Below are 18,652 nucleotides of genomic sequence, written 5' to 3' on the forward strand. Positions count from 1 at the left end.
CATAAGGGTGCCTCCTGAGCAAAAACATGCATGTTGTGACTGTGCTCATGATGGAGCTCCATAATACACCTTACAAAGCCAAGCAAAAGTGAGGTCAATCAACTTCAAGTTCACTCCTAAGGAACTCTACCTGTTGTGGAAGTCCTCATGGCTGGTGGAGTTGAAAGCTGTTGGATCAGGACTAAGTAATATAATTTTGGGAGAGTGATGCAGTGTTCGGGGAAGTGACAGTTGACAACAGACTTAAAGAGGGAGGCCACTGAGATATATTGAAGGCAGAGGCTATTGTTCTTGATAATCTCAAATTATCAATGCTTCAGAAAATGAGGGGACAGTTTTAATGTATTAACTTCTAGCCTTGTGTTTTCATTGGCTGACTCATAGCCTATGTTGTCTTTTTCCTTTGCTATTCTCAACAGCTTTGGCATATGCCGACGGGCCGCCTTTGTGGCATTTACACAGACAACACTGATGGAGTAACAACAGTCACAGTCTCTGGTCACAGGTAAGCTCACGTCACTTTATTGATGATACCCTGCAGTTGAAAGTGCTTGGGTAGTTTTTTTTGATGAAAGTGAGTTTTAGTAGAAAGCACGTCTTTCTATCTTACTCTTGTGAAATCTTCTGAAATGAAAAAAATGAGCTGCATGTTAAGGAGTCAGTACCAAATATGTTTTGTTACACAGGCGTAGAGCCTACAAAAGTGAACAGCTGATGAAACTGGAGAAAAATGAAAGTTAATGACTACATTTAGGAAATGAGTTCTATTAATTTTTTGCATGTTCAATAATTCAGAAGAAACGGGAAAAGGACACCTCATCACTGGTGAGGATTGAACCTACTCTATACGTATGCCATGTGCAGCGCCCTGCTATTTGAGCCATTCTACCTTTTAAGGCATACAGTAGAATCTCAGTACGGATCTTACAGAGTCGTGAAAAATATATCAACGAAAATTCGTATCGTCCAAAGCAAAACAAAATCCGTTTGTAGAAGCATGGAAAATGGATTCATGCAGATCTTTTCACTTATGACGGAATTTAGTTACGGCCACCTGACCATGCGACCATCGCTCTTATGTGCACTCTTTGCCCGTGGTGCGTACCACGTGATTGGCAAATGCCATGTGAGCTATGTAGGCGATATACGGGTCGCATGCCACCACTCACTGCTCACTCAAGCGTTTGAGAGTGCATTCGCTGTTTGCGAGGGTGTGGTCGTGCGGGAGAGTTTTTGGATCATCCGTAATCCTGCACATTGTACATTATGCTCTCCTGCTAGAAAGTTTCACAAATTCATATAATCCTGAAATTTGTATCAACTGTGATTGTGTCATTGAGATTCTACTGTGTATACATGAATACTGTATTTACCCAAACATAACGCGCCGACCACGATAATTATGCGAGGGTCGCTTTTGCGTGCCTGAAATGGGCCCCCAAGGAGGGGGGGGGGGGATGTCCACGAATGTATTGTGGGTAACAAGGCCACATTATACTGAAAGTTTAGTAGAAGTTTATGAACAAAAGTACCTCAAAAATTGCCTTTCTGTGTCTCATCTTCATAGAAATATGAGATAGGCTGCCTTCGAGCCATAACAAAGTAATAAAGTACACAAAAGTTTCAAGAGCCATGTGAAGGGTTGTCAGAAAAGACTGATAAGCACGGAGCCCATCCGTGCCATCACCGCGTCGATCATGCGCTTTAGAGGCTTTGTCATAAAAACAAAAGTTCTTTCACTCGCTCAGCCGTGGGGTGAGTCATGCCTGTTGAACGTTACTTACCATACTTGGCACTCCTCGACTTATGTGCAGAGCAGTTGAAAAACAGCATGGCAGCATGCAAGAAAGTTTGATTTCGCTGAAAAGCGCATCCGATACTGCTCGCAAAGAAAGCCGGCTAGCGTGCCTTTTAACACCAAAGTTACTGTGCACCCAAATTGGATCACTGCTGTTAACATGCGACATCGGTTGTGGTGCGGACATTAAGGGTGTCTGCCGAGCTTTAACAGAAAAAAGTGAAGGCCTTTACATCTTGCATGTTCTATCATTCTCTCCATGGGACGAATCATCAAATTTGTACTTGATGTGTACCATCCCCGGTGACGAGCTTCTTATTGCACCGTCGCTGGTGTGATATGTGATGCATTGCACCTTTTACTTTAGCTGAACGTTTGCTGTTTCAAGCTTTTGTTGGTTGTCCTACACAACATCACAACTTTGTTTTAAGGCGTAAGCCTTAGTGATGTGGACGGAGGTTATAGACTTAAGCTGTAGACGGAAGTTGTCTGCAAAAGTTTCCGCCCAACTGTCAATCATAAGTTGTATGGTAATTAAAATAAAATGTAAAAGTTGATTAAGCAACAGTTGATAAGCAACATATATGTAATGATAGTAGTGATAAAATAAATAGTAAAAAATAGTGATAGATAGTGATAATGATAGCTACTGATAGTGACTGTTGTGGTTTTGAGTCCCGCAAAGGTCGTGGGTTCGAGTCACGTGAAGGCCGTGGGAAATGAAGAAAGGAGGGAGAAAATGAGGAAAAGGAGAGTTCCGCTCTTAAGCAGACTTGAGTGCAATCCTCAAATTTTTTTTCTTCATTTCCTGATGGTGGAGATTGAGCTATACGACGCGACGCGTGAGCCACGTGCAAGCAAATACGGCATAATGTGGCTTTGTCTGTATAATATTCAGCTATAACATGAGGGCTGATTTTCACTTCTATTCCCAGTAAAAAGCTCGCATTATGTTCCAGTAAATACAGTATTTGTTGTGGGGATTTAATCAGGCCTTTATCCTGCAGTGGGCATAGTTAGGCTGATGATGATGATCTCAGGGGGCACCTGTAATAGAGTTCATCTTGTGTGTGCAGCAGAGAACCAATGCACAGGGCCATGAGCACCGCACATAATGCTCTTCCACCCCTATAGTATAGTGCCACACGCATGAACACTGCCAGCAGGGCAACATTGTGGCCACCCCCTCACTCTGGCATTTCCCCCCTTGTGAGGGCCATTCATGCCCACACATCTCAAAATGTGCATAGCCCACTGGGAAGACTGTAGCTTATCGATGCCGGCAACACTGCTTCGGCCCCAGTTCCTGTCGTTGAGGCAAGCTGTTGACTGGCACACTGAGCCTGCAGGCACTTGCAGCACGGGAGTCTTCCTGAGAGCTTTTCACTGGCTGGCATACTGTGAGAGCCATGCCAGTGCATAAGGTGTACATTTTATACATTTTGATGTATCCACAAAATCGTACCCTTTCATACCACCAGCAATCTATGAGCATATATCTTAAGATGTGAGTTCACATAGCCATTTTACTGGTAGTTGGCACTTTAAAAAGCATTGTCTAAGAATGCTACTGTCAGAAACTGATCTGCTTGATGTACTTGGCCCTAGTGTTTGTTGATTTTGATATTGAAGATCGTAGTTTACTTCTGCAGAATCATCACATCAAGAATAAGTGGCATTTTGGAGTGCTGGCACCTTGAGATGTACTGTGATCGGCGATCATCTGATGCAGCAGGTAAAAGCTTTTTGCATCTTTTTTTTTGAGGTGGGGGGGGGGGGGGGGGGAATGAGTTGTGGCATGATAATCTAATGCAGAGTATTAAGGGGATGTTAGCAACCACTGTAGGCTGACATAAGTTGTCATGTGTGCATGTTTTTTAATTGTACGAAGACATTGAAGCAGGGCCAGAGTTTAGTGCATATAAATGTTTAATTTTCAACTTGAACATTTCATTGATCTGAATTCAGCTTGAATTAAATTTGGAGAATCGGATACTTTTGAATAGATGAAAGCAGAGCTAAAATACTTGCTTGTTTGGTTACCATGTGGGACTCATATTTCCTGCATTGTGCACAAAAATCGGTCTGATAGGCTGCGCAGCTCAAATAAAAGGCTAATGCACCAACATTAATTCAGGTTGAACAGAGTGAACACACAGATTTGGAGATCATTTTTTTTTATTTGTTCCACATCAAACGAAAATAGTATTGTAGTAATCTTGGTGGTGTATATACTGTATACAGTAAGAGCTCGTTAATTTGAACTTATTAATTTGAACTTGTTGGATAATATGGACTGTATAACTGTGTCTGTTCATGCTCCATTTAAGTCTGTAAAAAGCAGCTCATTAGTCTGAATGCATGTCGATCCCACTATAGATAATTCGAACTACATGTGGCCTCATCTGGGTAGTGTGGGCACATGGCCAACCCGATCAGCCACTTATGAGGCTGTGCCACCTCTTCAGAGGAGGTATGGAGAAGGTCAAACTGGCGTGTGAGGTCTGAAGGGAGGTGTAGGAGGATGAAAACTCTGTCTTCCAGGTCGATGATGGCATAGCTTCAGCATCTAGTTGCGTGACCTCTGAGACTTGTGACTTCTGTAGCCTGTTGCATTAGCTATTGTTATTAAGTGATGGATGGCGCCATCAGTGCCGAGATCCAATAAAACCAGCTGCATTGCAGCGCCACTGGTGCTAGCGAAACGAAGGAATAGGAACTTTCACTGACATTTACTGCACGTCTTTGTTATACCATGCCATGTCTCTTAAAAAAGGAAGATTGAAATCTTTCATTACATTGACACCCGTCTGTTATCGAAACTAGGCATTGCCAACAAGCATATGATACTGGAAAGCATGCTGTCGACCTTATTTGTGACTTAGTGTCACAAGGCTGGAAAACCGGGCAGCATGCGACCATCCTCTAACCATCGTTTTTCAACCAATACAGTTGCACAACCTTCGCAACACGTGAATTCACTCTTGCAAGTAAAGGAGGTTCTGTGACCAATGTGGTTGAAAAGTGACAGTCACAGGATAGTTGCACGTTGCTTGATTTTCCAGCCTTCTAGTCTTGAGTTACCTGAGTCGCAAACTGCAAAACCGATCAGTGGTTCTTCGGAAGTGAATAGGAACTTGTCAAAACCGACAACTCCCATTCTGAACAATACCATGCAGGAAAGCTACCTGTAGGTCATGGCTCGCGCTTGCTAGTGTGAATGTCAGCACTGTCGACCTACCCTTTTGTCTAAATTCACAGCTGGCCACATGTCCTTCGCAATTGCGATGCAGCCCTGTGCTGCGGGTGCACTGAATGCTTCTCACCTCTCCTTCAGTTTTGAAGGCAAAGAGGAGGCCTTCTATTATGTTCAGGCTTTGGAACAGAAGGTGCTAGCCATTGCCTTCCAGGAAAAAAAAATGTGGAAGGTGGTCGTGAACTTGTTTAAAGGGTAAAATAGGGTAATCTCACTACCTGATTGCTTCACAGCTGGTTCAAACTTCGTTTAATTTGAACTGCATTGGTGTCCGCGCACGGTTTGAATTAACCAGCTTTTACAGTACTATATATTTTTATATATGCACATGCATCTTATCTTGAAATCTGTTACTCTAGGTCAGTTGCAGATTTTTATGTGATTACAAGCGGCTGAGAAGTGCTGATTGCCACTTCAGTGAGCTTTTTGCGGCGTTGCGTTTGCTGGGTATTGGGGAAAATGGACGTTGCGAGTGTTTCTAGAAACTTCGGATCTCAGGACTCTTCGGTGTTCCCTATGTGAATGAATGTGCTTTTACTTGCCTCGCTGTTTTTTCTCCCAACCGTGCCCCTCTCTATTCCAGCTTGGGAGAGTGCAGATGTGCAGGCAAAACTCGTGTGGGTGAACAGTGTCCGTGCCCACACTCAGCCCATCTCAGTTGTCTGTGTCGAAGGGGGCCAGATAGTCACTGGAAGCCTGGATCGCCTGCTGAAGGTTAGGTGCATCAAGCATTTGTTTCATCTCTGCAATTCATCTGGTAGTACGTGAATGGTTTATTGTACCATTATATAGCTGGATATTGATTGTGCTAGCTTGAGAGAATGCTGATATGAATGTTCCAGTAATAAAGTGAAGAGTACTTACTGGCTGTTCAGCCCATCTGTGGGCTGGACTGTTTTGGTAGCTTGGTCACATGGTTTTTTTCTGTAAAAATAATGATTAGGTACTCGTGGTTTACTTATATCTTGAAACACAGTTAAAACCAAGAACAGACCTCTTGAAGTAACTGCTTCAGCTTGTTAGGTCCGCATGCTTGATGGGTTTGGAGCTTACTGAAATGCAAATGGCCTTGTAGAGACAGTAAGTCAACTGGACCAAACGCCCACTTTTGTTTTGCCCTTTTTGTTGATATTATCATTTGTTGGCGTTCTTGAATGCCCCAGGTGCCTGTGAACAACTGTACCTTTAAAACAAAGGTCATAATCTTGTTGCATTGATTGAGTTGCTTTTTTAGTTTCCCATAATCATTGGTTCTTGTCTGTCTGTGGGCGGTTCTTGCAGGTGTTCCGCTGCGACACAGCCATGTGTGTGTACACTCTCCACGGTCATTCTGGGGGCATCTCTGCCATCCACGTTGAAAAGGTATGTAGCCCTCTGCATTAATCAGTCTGCTACTGATGCACTTTGGGATACATTGGAATGAAGTGAAGTACCTTAAAGGAGGACATGAGGTTCAAATCGCAAAAATGTTGAAAAAAAAAAATTTAGAAAACATCAGATTTGGTATCTATGAGGTCTTTTTAATTACATCCCAAAAATTTTCTCAAAAGTGTTTTCTGGCCAGACTTCTCTGCATGCAGAAAGCGAAGCATGACAATGGCTTCATGGATTTTCATGTGGTTTGTCGCACTGCGTTCCTTAAGTTCTTTATGCAGTGACATGCTTACATTTTTTAGTTGCTTTCCTAATTTTTTTACTCTGCAACTACCTTGATGTGATGATAATGAGTGCATTATGCAAGCATGGATACAATGTTCTGCATAGAAAAAAATCAGGCTGATAAAAATATTTGGAGAATGTCACTGCATGAACCATTCCTTGGCTTTTTAAAACTTGCAGGCTCCTACCATGTTTTGTTGTCAGGTCAGGTTTTCTGCAACGTTGGTATAGCAGTGAAGCGCATACAAATTTGTGATGTCAATAACTACTGAAGATCTATCAGTGCAAATTTGTATTTAATCATTTAGTGCAATTCTCAAAAAGGCTGCCAAATTTCCTCATTCTAAGCCAAAAAGTAAAAAACTTTACTTTCGATCCTCGCGTCCTCCTCCTTAAGCTGAAATCTGGTTGCTAAAGTCGTGATTTCTATGTATTGTGTTCTAGCCTCTCAGTCTCCAAGAACTTGTACCCCTGTTATATGGGCGCTTTCAATTGCTATTTAGTTAAGTAGCAATTGAGCTCTCCAACTGAAATTTAGCTTAATGGCAGTAAGCTGCAATCAGGTACACGGCACATTTGGCGAAACTCGGTTCAACCTCCAGATCATGGGATCCCACCACGTGTGAGCAATTTACGAACAAAAATATGCTTGCACTTTGGTATTTGTAATTTTAAGCTTTACTTCCACACATTAGTATATCACTGAATTGCAATTTCTGTGCAAATTTTCTGCTTTGTGTTTGCCACATCTGAATATCACACTGAGCCATGACAGTCCAATAGTGGTATGTTTGGCTTACTCGGTTTGTTACGCTGCTTCACGCATTTGCATGCTTCACTCATGCAATTAGTGGAAATTGTAGGTTTAGAATTAAAACTAGCCTGGACAGAAACTTTTGAGGGATATGGGAACATACGGCAGGCAGTGGGAAACTCCATCGACTCGTCGAATGCGACGAATGCGTCGACCACCATCGTATCAGTTGACCCGTTCACCTGGAACCTGTGACCTCAATTCTACTGAGCTGCCTTTGAGATCTCGATGTTAGTTAGTGCTGTCGTGTTACACCACTATCTGCTGTTCAGTTTAGCCAACGGTCATCTGAACTGCTGTTGAAAACACCTGTATAACAGAGATGTAACTTTCATTAAGAGCAACAGAAAAGCTGTTGCAAAGTAAGTTTTGGTGGTGTGTGAATTGAGTTGTCATGTTTCGTATCAGTGCCGTAAAACGTTTCCCTGAGTTACTCTCTCGCAGTGCTCTCTGAACCGCATCTCCTAGTGGTAGTTTGTGGAAGATATCAATTGCCAATCATGCAATCGACCATGAACTTTGGCGCCGTGATTCTGTTAACTCTATTAACTAGAAAGCATCGTATGTAAATTGAGCACAAAATTGCAGAAACTTGACGTGCTTTTGTCGAGGCTAACAACAGATCAAATTTCTTTACTCTTAGCAGTCTCTGTTGAGTACATTGAGTTCTTCAACTGATGCTAGAGCTGTGATTCATTGCAACTTTTAAAGAAATGTTACGTAGTATAGGCCTGAAGGTGCAGTAGGTTACTTTCGATGAAAGGCCTAGTGAATCGATATTATGCCTGTTATCTCATCATCAGCAAAAATCATACCCGCCGCTTGGTTCTCCTAATGCTGTCCAACTACTGGTGTCTGGCTCCAGCCCACAACTACCATACCTCTCTATTATTTCCTAATGACATGCGGAAGGAATCCTTCCTCACTCTTCAATGGGTTTATCTTTGCAATACCCAAGTAATGAAAAATTGGACAAAAATTATGCTACTATATTCACCAGTAGTGGTACGCACATTACAAGAATGTAAAGACCTGGTAGCTTTATGAAAAAAGTTTGATGACTGCATAATGAAAATTAACATATTTTAGTAATTTCTGAGCGAATAATAATTATAAAACTGCACAAATACTGAAGTGCGTACAAAAAGTGAAAAACCAGATTCAACGCTTCCATTATTTGCCATTGCAATAGTATGGCCGCAGACATTTCAAGGTGTTCTGCTGTTATGGTTAGCTCTTGCAGTGAGTTATCTTTGAGAAGGTCTCCTGCATCCCTGGAGCCTGCGTCAATAAATATTTTGGAAAAGACAGTTTCTGCAGTAATGTGAGGAGTTTGTTTGCTTCTGCTAGCATGCTTAAAAACCATTTGCATTTTTTAAGTCTGCATCATACACGTACACTTAACATTATGGGGTAAACTGGGGGCTGGAGCATGAATCGTTGTTCTGTGAACTTTGTGCCTGGGAAGAGCAAGGTGTGGTGACAAGCATGGAATCTGTCATGCAGCCAGGTGCTTCGACGGCGGTGAGTGGCTGCCAGGATGGTCTGGTGTGCGTGTGGGACCTGATGACGGGCACATGTGCCTACAGCCTCACAGCACACAGGGGTGCTGTCATAGCGTTGCGCACCACTCGCCTTTACCTGCTCAGCCTGGGGGCAGACTCGCGGCTTCGCATCTGGGAGAAGAGCCAGGGGCACCTGCTGCACACCCTGTACCAGGTGAGAGCCAGTGCACTTGTAGGCTGAAGCTACCAGTCTCGGCTGTCACTGAAATGGATGCGCAGGGCTGACTCACTCACAGGCTGAAAATAAATATGAGGAGCTACTAACAGCAATATTGCAGCGGCCACATGCCTACGGCACTGCACTCCAGGAGAAGTAACCATTTGAAAGCTCATAGTGGTGATTAGTAAAAAAAGAAGTGAAAAAGGAAATCCAAGAAGCTTGAGGGTACTGCTGTTGTACAGCAGCTGCAGGTAGTGATGCTGATGATGATAGTATGTACTTGCTCTGCCATTCAGTTCTGGTTTTGCCCTTTTGCTTTAGGAAAATTGATACCAGCCAGCTTAGCGGTGCACAGCTCTGATAAATGAGGTTTGCCGCTGCCGATAAACAAAAGTTCAATGGGATCTTGCAGGCAGTCCTAATTGCTTGACTTTCAGAAAAAATTAGAGATCACTGCGGCTACCAGCATTGGAGGAATTAGAAAGCTTTCAAATTTGGTGCCATGGCTGCTTTCCTGTCCACTTAATTCTACATTTTTTTCCATTTCCGTAATTACTCACCGTAATTTATCAGTTTTACTCTGATTGCAGTAGCCGACGGGTAATTCGGACTTGCAGGATATTTCGGACTTAATGAGGCACCGTCAGTCACCCCATAGAAGCGCATACATATTCGCGGCGGATATTTCGCACTTTAAAAGTCCGAAAGTTCAATTTTTCGGACTAATTTCAGTCGCATGCGGCCCAAAATCGGCCATCTTATCGTATTTTCGGCAACGCAATAGGCACCATCTTGGATTGAGGTGGATTTACTCTGCAGTTGGATTGACTTGGCATACTTCCGGTACCTCATTTTTGCCAGTAGAGGTCCCTGTGGTCTCTGCCACTTCGAGGTGGCAGTGGGATTGTCATTGCCATCAACTTGCTTTTTGTTGCCAACGTTGTCGCAGGCAGTTATCGCTTGTCTATACACTGAAAATTGGTAAATTGGTTTATGGCGAAAGGAAACGGCGTAGTATCTATCTCCTCTCCCTGAACTGGGTGCTGTAAGGGAAGGGATAAAGGAGGGAGTGAAAGAATATTTTCTGTAGTGCTCCGTAATAATTTCGACCACCTGGGGACAGGTGGGGATCTTTAACGTGCACTGACATGTCACACAGCACATGGGCGCCTTTGAGTTTCGCCTCCATTGAAATGCTGCCGTTGCGGTCGGGTTCGAACCCAGGTACTCCGGATCAGTAGCCGAGCACCCTAACCACTAAGCCACCACGGCGGGTAAAGTTCGCTATTCCCCGTTTCGTCGCTTGGGTTTCTCCGACCGCATCGACCGAGTGGCGCTCCGTCTTCACAATGTTACATCCGTTCGTCGTTTTGTGATTGCGTCTGGCGATTCCACCGCTTTGAATAAAAAGTGCCTTGTCTTTGCGTATGCTTGATGAGCGGTGTGGTGCACACTCGGGTTGTGGACAACATGGCCCCTCCGGTGCTGCCAGGTCCGTCAAAGAAGCGGAGGAAGTGTTCAGCTAAACGCCGTGAACTTGCTGTCTAGAGTGTACAGTGAAAGCACAACTTTGGCGCAAATACAGGAGCAAATTGTCGCCAGCAAGAGAAATTTGCTGCAAGGTAAAATCAGTGACTTTCTAAGCTGATTTCATCTCAATAAAGTGATTTCTTTGTACTTCACGGATTTTTCGGACTGCTCGATTATTCGGACCAATTTTTGGGTCCCTTCGAGTCCGAAAGATCGGTCGGCGACTGTATACCCTCTTTTCATCTCTATCACCCATTTTAGGCTTTCAAATTTGGCGCCATGGTTGCCTTCCCGTCCACTTAATATATGCCTTCCCATCTAGCCTATTCAGCCGTCCATTGACTTTTGCTTCTAATTAATTACTCTAAATCGATCCAATTTTTTTAATCGATTGCTTTTCATTCATCAAACACTTTTCAATCCTTTTTGAACTTTATTTTCACTATTTTGCACAATTTTCTACTATATTGTGCCATCCACTGCTGTTTTCCTGTCCATTCACTATATCGACATCCGCGCTATTTCGACGCTTTTTTAGACATCTTTGGCTCTTATTAATTAAGTAATCATTTTATTGACTTAATTCTTTTGCACAGCATCCTCATATCGTCCTTTATCGATTGCAACCATTCGTTTGATGCTACCTCTTCTGATAACGTCGCAATCGCTGCGGACATGTTTTTCGGACACGTTTTCGGACATGAGTTGCGGACGCTACCTTGCCGACATAGCTTACAAATGCTTTCGCATTAATAAAGACACTGAGGGTGAATTGAAGTTGGCCTGTACTGAAAGATTACAGCATCTAATGACAAAGGTGATACTTGCATGGAAAGTGCAAGTTTTTATAAGCTGAAAAGGCCAAAAAATGAAATCCAGGTGTTGCTATCTTTGGGCGATCTCACAAGTAAAGTGTGTTGTGTTGGCACAGTGTTTTATGTGCAGATTGCAAGGCTAGGCTGCACTGCCATTCATGTTCTAATGGTGGTCGCACAGTGCTTGTCGTCGTAGATGTCATGGGTTTGAATCGATCGGTGGGTAAATTTTTAAATTCTTTTTTCTCAGCAATAGATACGCTGCCATGCAAACAACAACTTATGGAGACAGACCCTTAGAATTGATTTTTGTTGAGGACAGAATAGAATTGATGCCAGTTATACAACTTGTAAACTTGTAATACGGAAAATCATAGCACTAGCTGGCATGCAACGATGATTTTGCGCAGAAATATCCCGCCCCTTGGTGAGCATGGACACGAAATGAATAGGAATGCAAGCACACCTTTCCAGGGAACCTTCACTCTTAAGTTTTGCAAAAGTTAGTGTGAGGCGCAAAGTACGGGCTGTGTGCATGGGGGGGTTACATGATTGTGTCCCCTTCGGGTGGCTTCCCATGCAGTTTGTTCATGCTTGATTCCCCCCTCCTTCCGATCACATTCAGCTGCAGGGATGCTTTTTGACAACTATGACGACAACAAACGCTCTTCACCCGGGAACCTACCCATTAACAGCTAGCCTGTAAAACTGAATGGATTTGTGCTCACTGTCCCTTTAAGGGAATGACATTTACAAGCTTTTACCGTGCTATAATCAAGAATATTGAGTGAATGACAAGTGCCTTTGTGTCCATTTCCACTAGACATTGCTGTGTAAACTTTCAGAGCGTAAAATGTGCACTTCCAATTGTAGCAGCAAGGTAGGTTACTGTTAATCTGAACATGTCACATGTGCGCATTCTCGCCTATGGAAACTGAGCACATGGCTCTAGGGCCTACTATTTTTTTTTTTCATGTTTTCCATTCAGCAGTCTGACCCATGCCCTCGTACACGGGTACCCTTTTCACAACATACAGCTGTGAGTGCTGAGTGTGCTGCTGTCATTATGTTGCAGAAGTGAGCCAAGTATAGCTTGTGGTAGCCTTCTTTCATAGCCTTAAGACATTTTAGGTTGCTGTTAAATTTACTTGCTTATCAGCAGTAGGGCTTACACAGAAACAGCAGAGTATTGTGCATTGGCTGCTAACCTTCCTTTCCTGAACCTTTTTTGTCTTCACAGGCAAACACACTTTGCAACACTATGGCACTTCTGTCTGAAACCATTGTCGTCACAGCCAAGGAAGTAAGTACAAAACCATCTTCAAGTAACGCCAACTATTGGCTCGAATTCATGTTCCTGATTGCTTCTTTCCTCCTTTCTTTTCTTTTTGTTAGTTTGCAAAAGGTTTGAAAAGTTGGGGGAGGATTTGGCATGCAAAGGGCTCATGTACGCCAATCATGGTAGTGGCTACTAGCCACTGAGTTTCTGTCCCAAGAGTATGATTGGATGTAGCAGCAGGAAAGGTGAATCAGCCCAGAACAAGCAATCTCGTTACTATCGGTCTGGTTTCAACAGATGTTTGGATATTGCTAACATACATGTATCTGCCGAGTTTGGTTGGTCTTCCTATCTCTGCCATTGACTTTATATAGTTCACTTTGGATTTGTTTACAATGTACATTTGGATAGTACTATCCAAATTACGAGGCCACTAACCTGGTTCACACTTTGTTACAGCAGACCTCTATCTCTTGGCATCGATGTGTGCCAACAGCAGCGGCAGGGATGGCAGCTGCCATTTTATTATTTGTGTATATTGTCCTGTATGAGTAAGCTCCGAACATAAATCAACCGATCCCCAACTCACAGCCCTTGCTTGCCAAAAAAAGAAAATTAAGGAAACTGGTTCTAAACTTAAGTTGATGCTGCGTCTTCCCCCACAGCCCAAGCAGATCTGGGAATGGTGTCTGCACTGTGTTCAGAGTTTTGCACAACCCATGCTCGCTCACATTTCACATGCTCACTCATTTTCACTCATCGATCTCCTGGGCAGTCACCAACTTTTCTCTGAGCACTTTGGCGACATATGTACTTCTCTCGAGTTTGGACGTTGCGGTATGTCCACAGATTAGGGCGTCTCAAGCAATGGTAACAACAGTGACAGTGTAATCAGAAGGCCATCTGTTGGCGCCTAATGGGTACCGTATAAAAGCGTGTAAGGGCTGCGCGGACTTTTTTTCCCAGATTTGAGGGCCAATTTGCAGGTTGCGGCCCATACACGTGATTTGCGAGGAAAAAAAACTTTTTTTTAAGTAGAAACACACCAATCAGGAAATCAGCAACTTTTATTCTATGCCCAGTCGCCACTCGCAGTGTATTTCGACTCTGAGCTGGTGCTGTGCTCCGGTGCACGCTCATCCCACAAGAAGTCGCGCAGCACGTCCGCTGTCAACGCGTAGCTGTTGTTCCGCACTTCTATCACTTAGCGGAGCAGCTCTTCTTCCAGTTCGGGAAACTTGCACGGCCTGCCTCGGAAAAGGCGCTTTTTGCAGCTTGTGCTCCTAAATGCATCCTGTTGGTTTCACCATTGTCAGACGCACTTCTCGGCCACATCGAATTTCTTGCCCGCCGCGTGCTTGCCGTGTTCGACAGCAACCTCCCAGCCGTGTAGCTACTAAGGTGCTTGCCCAGCTAAAACTGCTAAAACTACAACGCTCGGTGGCAGCATGCAGAAGTCACAACTACGGTGAACCACAACTCCCATGCTGACAGCCACAAAACACTGGAACTGGTGATACTGATGCCAATATGGATAGCGGGAGATAGCGGGAGCTCGCGACGGAGGAAAAAGTTGACGATGATGATATGAGCCGCGGCCTCTGGCGCCATCCATGGGTGGCACCTGGAAGCCCCTGTGCGCATGCGTCGCCACCGCGATCAAGCGCGCCGTTGCTCGCAGCCGGGGCTGATCGCGGAGGCCACGGCGCGTGCATTTCGAAGGCTATTCCCGCGTGGGTCGTGTGGAAAGTTTGGGTGCGGCCCTTATACAGATATTATTTTTTTCTAATATTTCCTTCTGGGTGCAGCCCATACACGGGTGCTGCCCTTACACACGTTTGTACGGTATCAAGGATGATAAAATAGTGCACCCTCTACATTCACATATTTTCCCCTGACTGGTGACAGCAGTGAGCGACGGCAAAGTGAACCAACCAACTGCCAATGGCCGTGTTGATTCGGATTCCATCGCAACACATATGATGCTTGCACGCACACTGTGTATGTCGTGCATACTCCAAAATTTTATGGTGATGAAAGAAGTTTGTGCCTGTGCCACCTATCGTTCATCTGGGAAAGTGACTGCCAGTGTGAGCACATCAGGTAGCAGCTACAGTGCCAGTGACAGTGCTGATTTGCACCTGAGTTAACCAGGTTTTTTTGCAGTAGAGCTCTGTGCATCCTGGCGGGCCTTTAGGGCTTAGTGTGGATTATCCAAGTACAGTTGAACCCCGTTATAAGAAATACGGATGTAACAGACAATCGGAAATAAGACACACTTATCACTCACTTGCTTAGCCACCCTGCCTTTCCCATTAAGCGGACCTCTTTTGTAACAGACATCAGTGTGGAAAACATTCGGTAATAAAGGACTAGTAATTATTGAATTTTTATTAAGAACCTTGCATATAAGGGACAGCGCTCACGCATAGCTTCTCTTTGGCTCTGACGCATTCGACTGCTGCCGGCCGCGTTTCACAAGTTTTTAAAGGGACACTGAGGAGAAATTGAAGTTGGCTTGTATCGATAGAATAGCAGCTCCTGATCACAAAAACACCACTCTTACTGAAAAGAAAGCTCTTGTAATGTAGAAAATAGCAAGAACCAAAATACAGGTATTGCCGCCACAGGCCAATCTCGCAAGTACAAGCGTGATGACTTCCTAGGACAAGAGGCGCCACCTTGGAGGAATTTGCCTTACTTCATGGACGTCGCGAATCTTTGAGGCTGGCAAAGGAACGTTGTGCATCGCACCGCTAGCCGTCAGAAATCACGGAGTCTGCGTTTACGTCACGTGGCACGTCACTCCGTTCTGAGACGTCATAAGAGTTGCTGTGGCGTCATAAGAGTTCCCTGAGTTTGGATCAGAGCGGCGGGAAAAACTTTTTCAACTTCGAATCCAAATTTCTTTAAAATAAATGCATCTTTCGCGCCCGGACAAGAGGCAACGAAGCCATGAAATGCCGAACTATCAGATTTTGCTAACAAAATAAAATTGATAGAGCTCTCCTCAGTGTCCCTTTAATGTAGTGCTTTGTCATATGTGCTCTGGGTCCGGTAAGCAACCGGCACCCATTCACAGCTACATTCAAGATGACTGTCATTCTTCACGCCGAAGAAACGAACTGCGCGCCGGGCCACAGGTTCGACGCTCGCAACTGGGGGTACACTGTGGCGTGGCAGCGGCAGAAAGGCAAAATTTTCAGCTGTTCCACGTGATGTCGTGACGTGGCTGTTTGCGAAGTGCGGGATTTCGCTGCACGACGATGTTAGAACAATGAGCTGTGGGGCCGCAGCAGCGATCACGACGGCAGCGCTAGTGAGGATGATGGTGCAAGTGTGGACGAGTAGTCCAGTGACTAATACATTTTCGTTTTGGAATGTGCCCACGGGCGCTCCCGCACGCGGCAGCCGATAGCAACTGGCGATAAGCGGAGGCCACAGGATAGTGCTATCGCGTTCTATTATTAAAGGCCAAGTGTAAACGACCTCCAAGTTTTTTTTTTTTATAAATATGAAAAGGGGGGGGGGGGGGGGGTCGACTTTCAGTAGTGTAAATTCTTATTCACTCAGATAATGAACCCACCTCCCACCTTTGTCGTTGAGAATTTGCTTTTTTTTTTAAACGTTCGCTTTTCTTAGCACGCCCCTCAGTTTCGCAGTATCCACAGTGCAGACCTTGGCAGTCACTGCCCCAAGATGCTGCTTGCCGGTAGCATAACGGTGCGTATTTATATTTTGATGGGAGCTCCTGTGGGATGCGGTGCTCGGCGAACTTGGCGGAGCGCTAAGACGCTGTGCGTCCTTGACAGAAGCGGTGGTGGCTTATTGTATGTTTAGTTTATGTTTAGTGGCCAGTGTATGTTTATAAAGTTGGCCAGCGCTCGAGCGTCGGAGAGGAGCATAGCAGTTTAAACTAGAATTCTATAAAAGGTCCGGAGAGTTTTAGCGAGCTCAAAAGCGAGCTCAAAATTTCTAACCTCTAATACCACAGCTTTAAACATTCGCATTACACATGCGTAACCGCCGTGCAAGTCTTTAACCTTGCCCAAAAAACGCGAACCCAATCTTCAGGCCCGCGGTTTTCAGCGTGTTCACAAGTCACTTTATCTTGCTGTAATTGGCTGGCACCATCGACTATCACAAAATCGTCGGGTCATGCCGTGATACAACAAACACCTTTCGAAGTGAATGATGCTAAACACCGGTGAAATGAATGCGGCTGACCGAGCGCTTTGCTTACGGACAAACACGTGCGTGGATGTGTGATAAAAAATTTGACTCGCAAAAGAATCTGCCAAAACTTTTTTCCCTGCTTTATGAACCTTCCCCCCAGATTGACATCAACTTTAAAAAAAAAAAAATGAGTCCATTATGCGAGTAAATACGTAACCTGTGGGGTTTATTCCCCACTCTGCGGATGCGGTGCCATCGCTCGCAAACTGCCGTATCATCCGTGCTCTAGGCAGAAGGCAAGGCCTGATTGCTCCCATGACATTTATTAAGATTGAAATTAACGTAGAATGGGCTAGCTAGATGTAAAACACCAATGAGAGCAGATTAATTGTGATTGCTCTGTAGAGAACAGCTTCCAAACTGCTGGCGGAGTACAGGCACAAGTGTGCGGGCGTCTGCCCTCACCTAGGAAGGCAGGAGCGCGCAGCAGAGCTTCTCGCGCTACTTCCGCTATCAAGAAGCTCGAAACAAAAAAAAAAGGGCCCTCAGTCAGTGGTTTGCGCGGCCTGCAGCTTATTCTGCAGGCCAACAGGTTAGCCTCCACCAGCGTGCTTTAACCTGCGTCCCTTGCCGCCGCTCTGTAGTTGGTACGATTTCGGCTCCGTGCTAACTGCCGACACGCGCCGTCTCCACTCCGGGCTTTGAAGCTCGCTGAAAATAATGGCGGAGACCCTGGAGAACTTAAGCGAGATGTGAAGCGATTCCGTTTCCCAAGGCAACAACAGGCGTGCTAAGCTAAGGAGGGGGATGTAGGATGAAGCCTGCCTCCAATCCACCCTTCCTCCTGAGATAGCGGCAGCCGCAGCTACCTATCAATGCGATTGTGCACTCAAAGCAGGCTTCATGGGCCGCATTTCGTGCGCTACACGGTGCTGCTACATGGGGCTCCTTTTATTATAATTAAGTTGCCGCTTTGCATAATTAAGTTTTCTTTGCAAAATAACGCTGGGCAAATTTTTGCAAATCATCAGTAAATTAGAAAAAATTGGTATTTTGCATATCTCTTAACTACATTTACATCTCAAGAAATTTTTCTCTGTTTTTACAACTTCAGGTTACCGAGGGCTAATTGTGCTATATTGTTCTGCAACAAAATAGTGTGAACACAGGTTGCCAACTAGTGCTGGTGTAGTGCAGTAGAAGGCATATGGCGTCTTTACATATGCCAATCAGACGGCAGTGAACAGCTGCCTTTTCTGCTAATGAGCTCGTGTAACAAGCTATAGACTCTTTTTGTGAAACTCCTAGTCACTGGGTTACCACATAAACACAACGAGAGATAAGTAACTAATGGAAACACGAAATCCTGCTTATAAGAGGCCTCTGACATAAGAGACAAAAACTCCTCTCCAGTACCTGTCAGTTATAAATGCGTTCAACTGTACTTGGAATAATAACGTTTTCATGTGCAGAACTATGCACACACAAGGCATGCTACCACCTGCGGCTAGGCTGGAACTCGCTTTGATCCCACAAATAGCGCAAATAGGTTGGCTTCACGTGTAAATTCTCAATCCCCCCTCTCCCAAATTTTAGATGG

At 44.6% G+C, this 18,652-nt stretch overlaps 1 protein-coding gene across 12 annotated transcripts in view; it reads left to right on the forward strand.

Moving 5' to 3' along the window:
• Positions 1–18,652, forward strand: part of SCAP (SREBP cleavage activating protein) — a 113,341-nt gene that overhangs the window by 87,728 nt on the left and 6,961 nt on the right. For all 12 annotated transcript variants that reach the window (XR_013313380.1, XM_077658768.1, XM_077658772.1 and 9 more), the window contains 6 exons: positions 420–505; positions 3,451–3,533; positions 5,638–5,768; positions 6,336–6,416; positions 9,034–9,246; positions 12,838–12,900. Coding sequence is in view for 11 of the 12 variants with exons in the window: in XM_077658768.1 (XP_077514894.1) it covers positions 420–505; positions 3,451–3,533; positions 5,638–5,768; positions 6,336–6,416; positions 9,034–9,246; positions 12,838–12,900 (657 nt within the window). In the remaining variant the exon portion in view is untranslated. The remainder of the gene's footprint in view (positions 1–419; positions 506–3,450; positions 3,534–5,637; positions 5,769–6,335; positions 6,417–9,033; positions 9,247–12,837; positions 12,901–18,652) is intronic.

This window comes from Amblyomma americanum, chromosome 3, assembly GCF_052857255.1.
Source record: "Amblyomma americanum isolate KBUSLIRL-KWMA chromosome 3, ASM5285725v1, whole genome shotgun sequence".
In the NCBI taxonomy this organism is placed as follows: domain Eukaryota; kingdom Metazoa; phylum Arthropoda; class Arachnida; order Ixodida; family Ixodidae; genus Amblyomma; species Amblyomma americanum.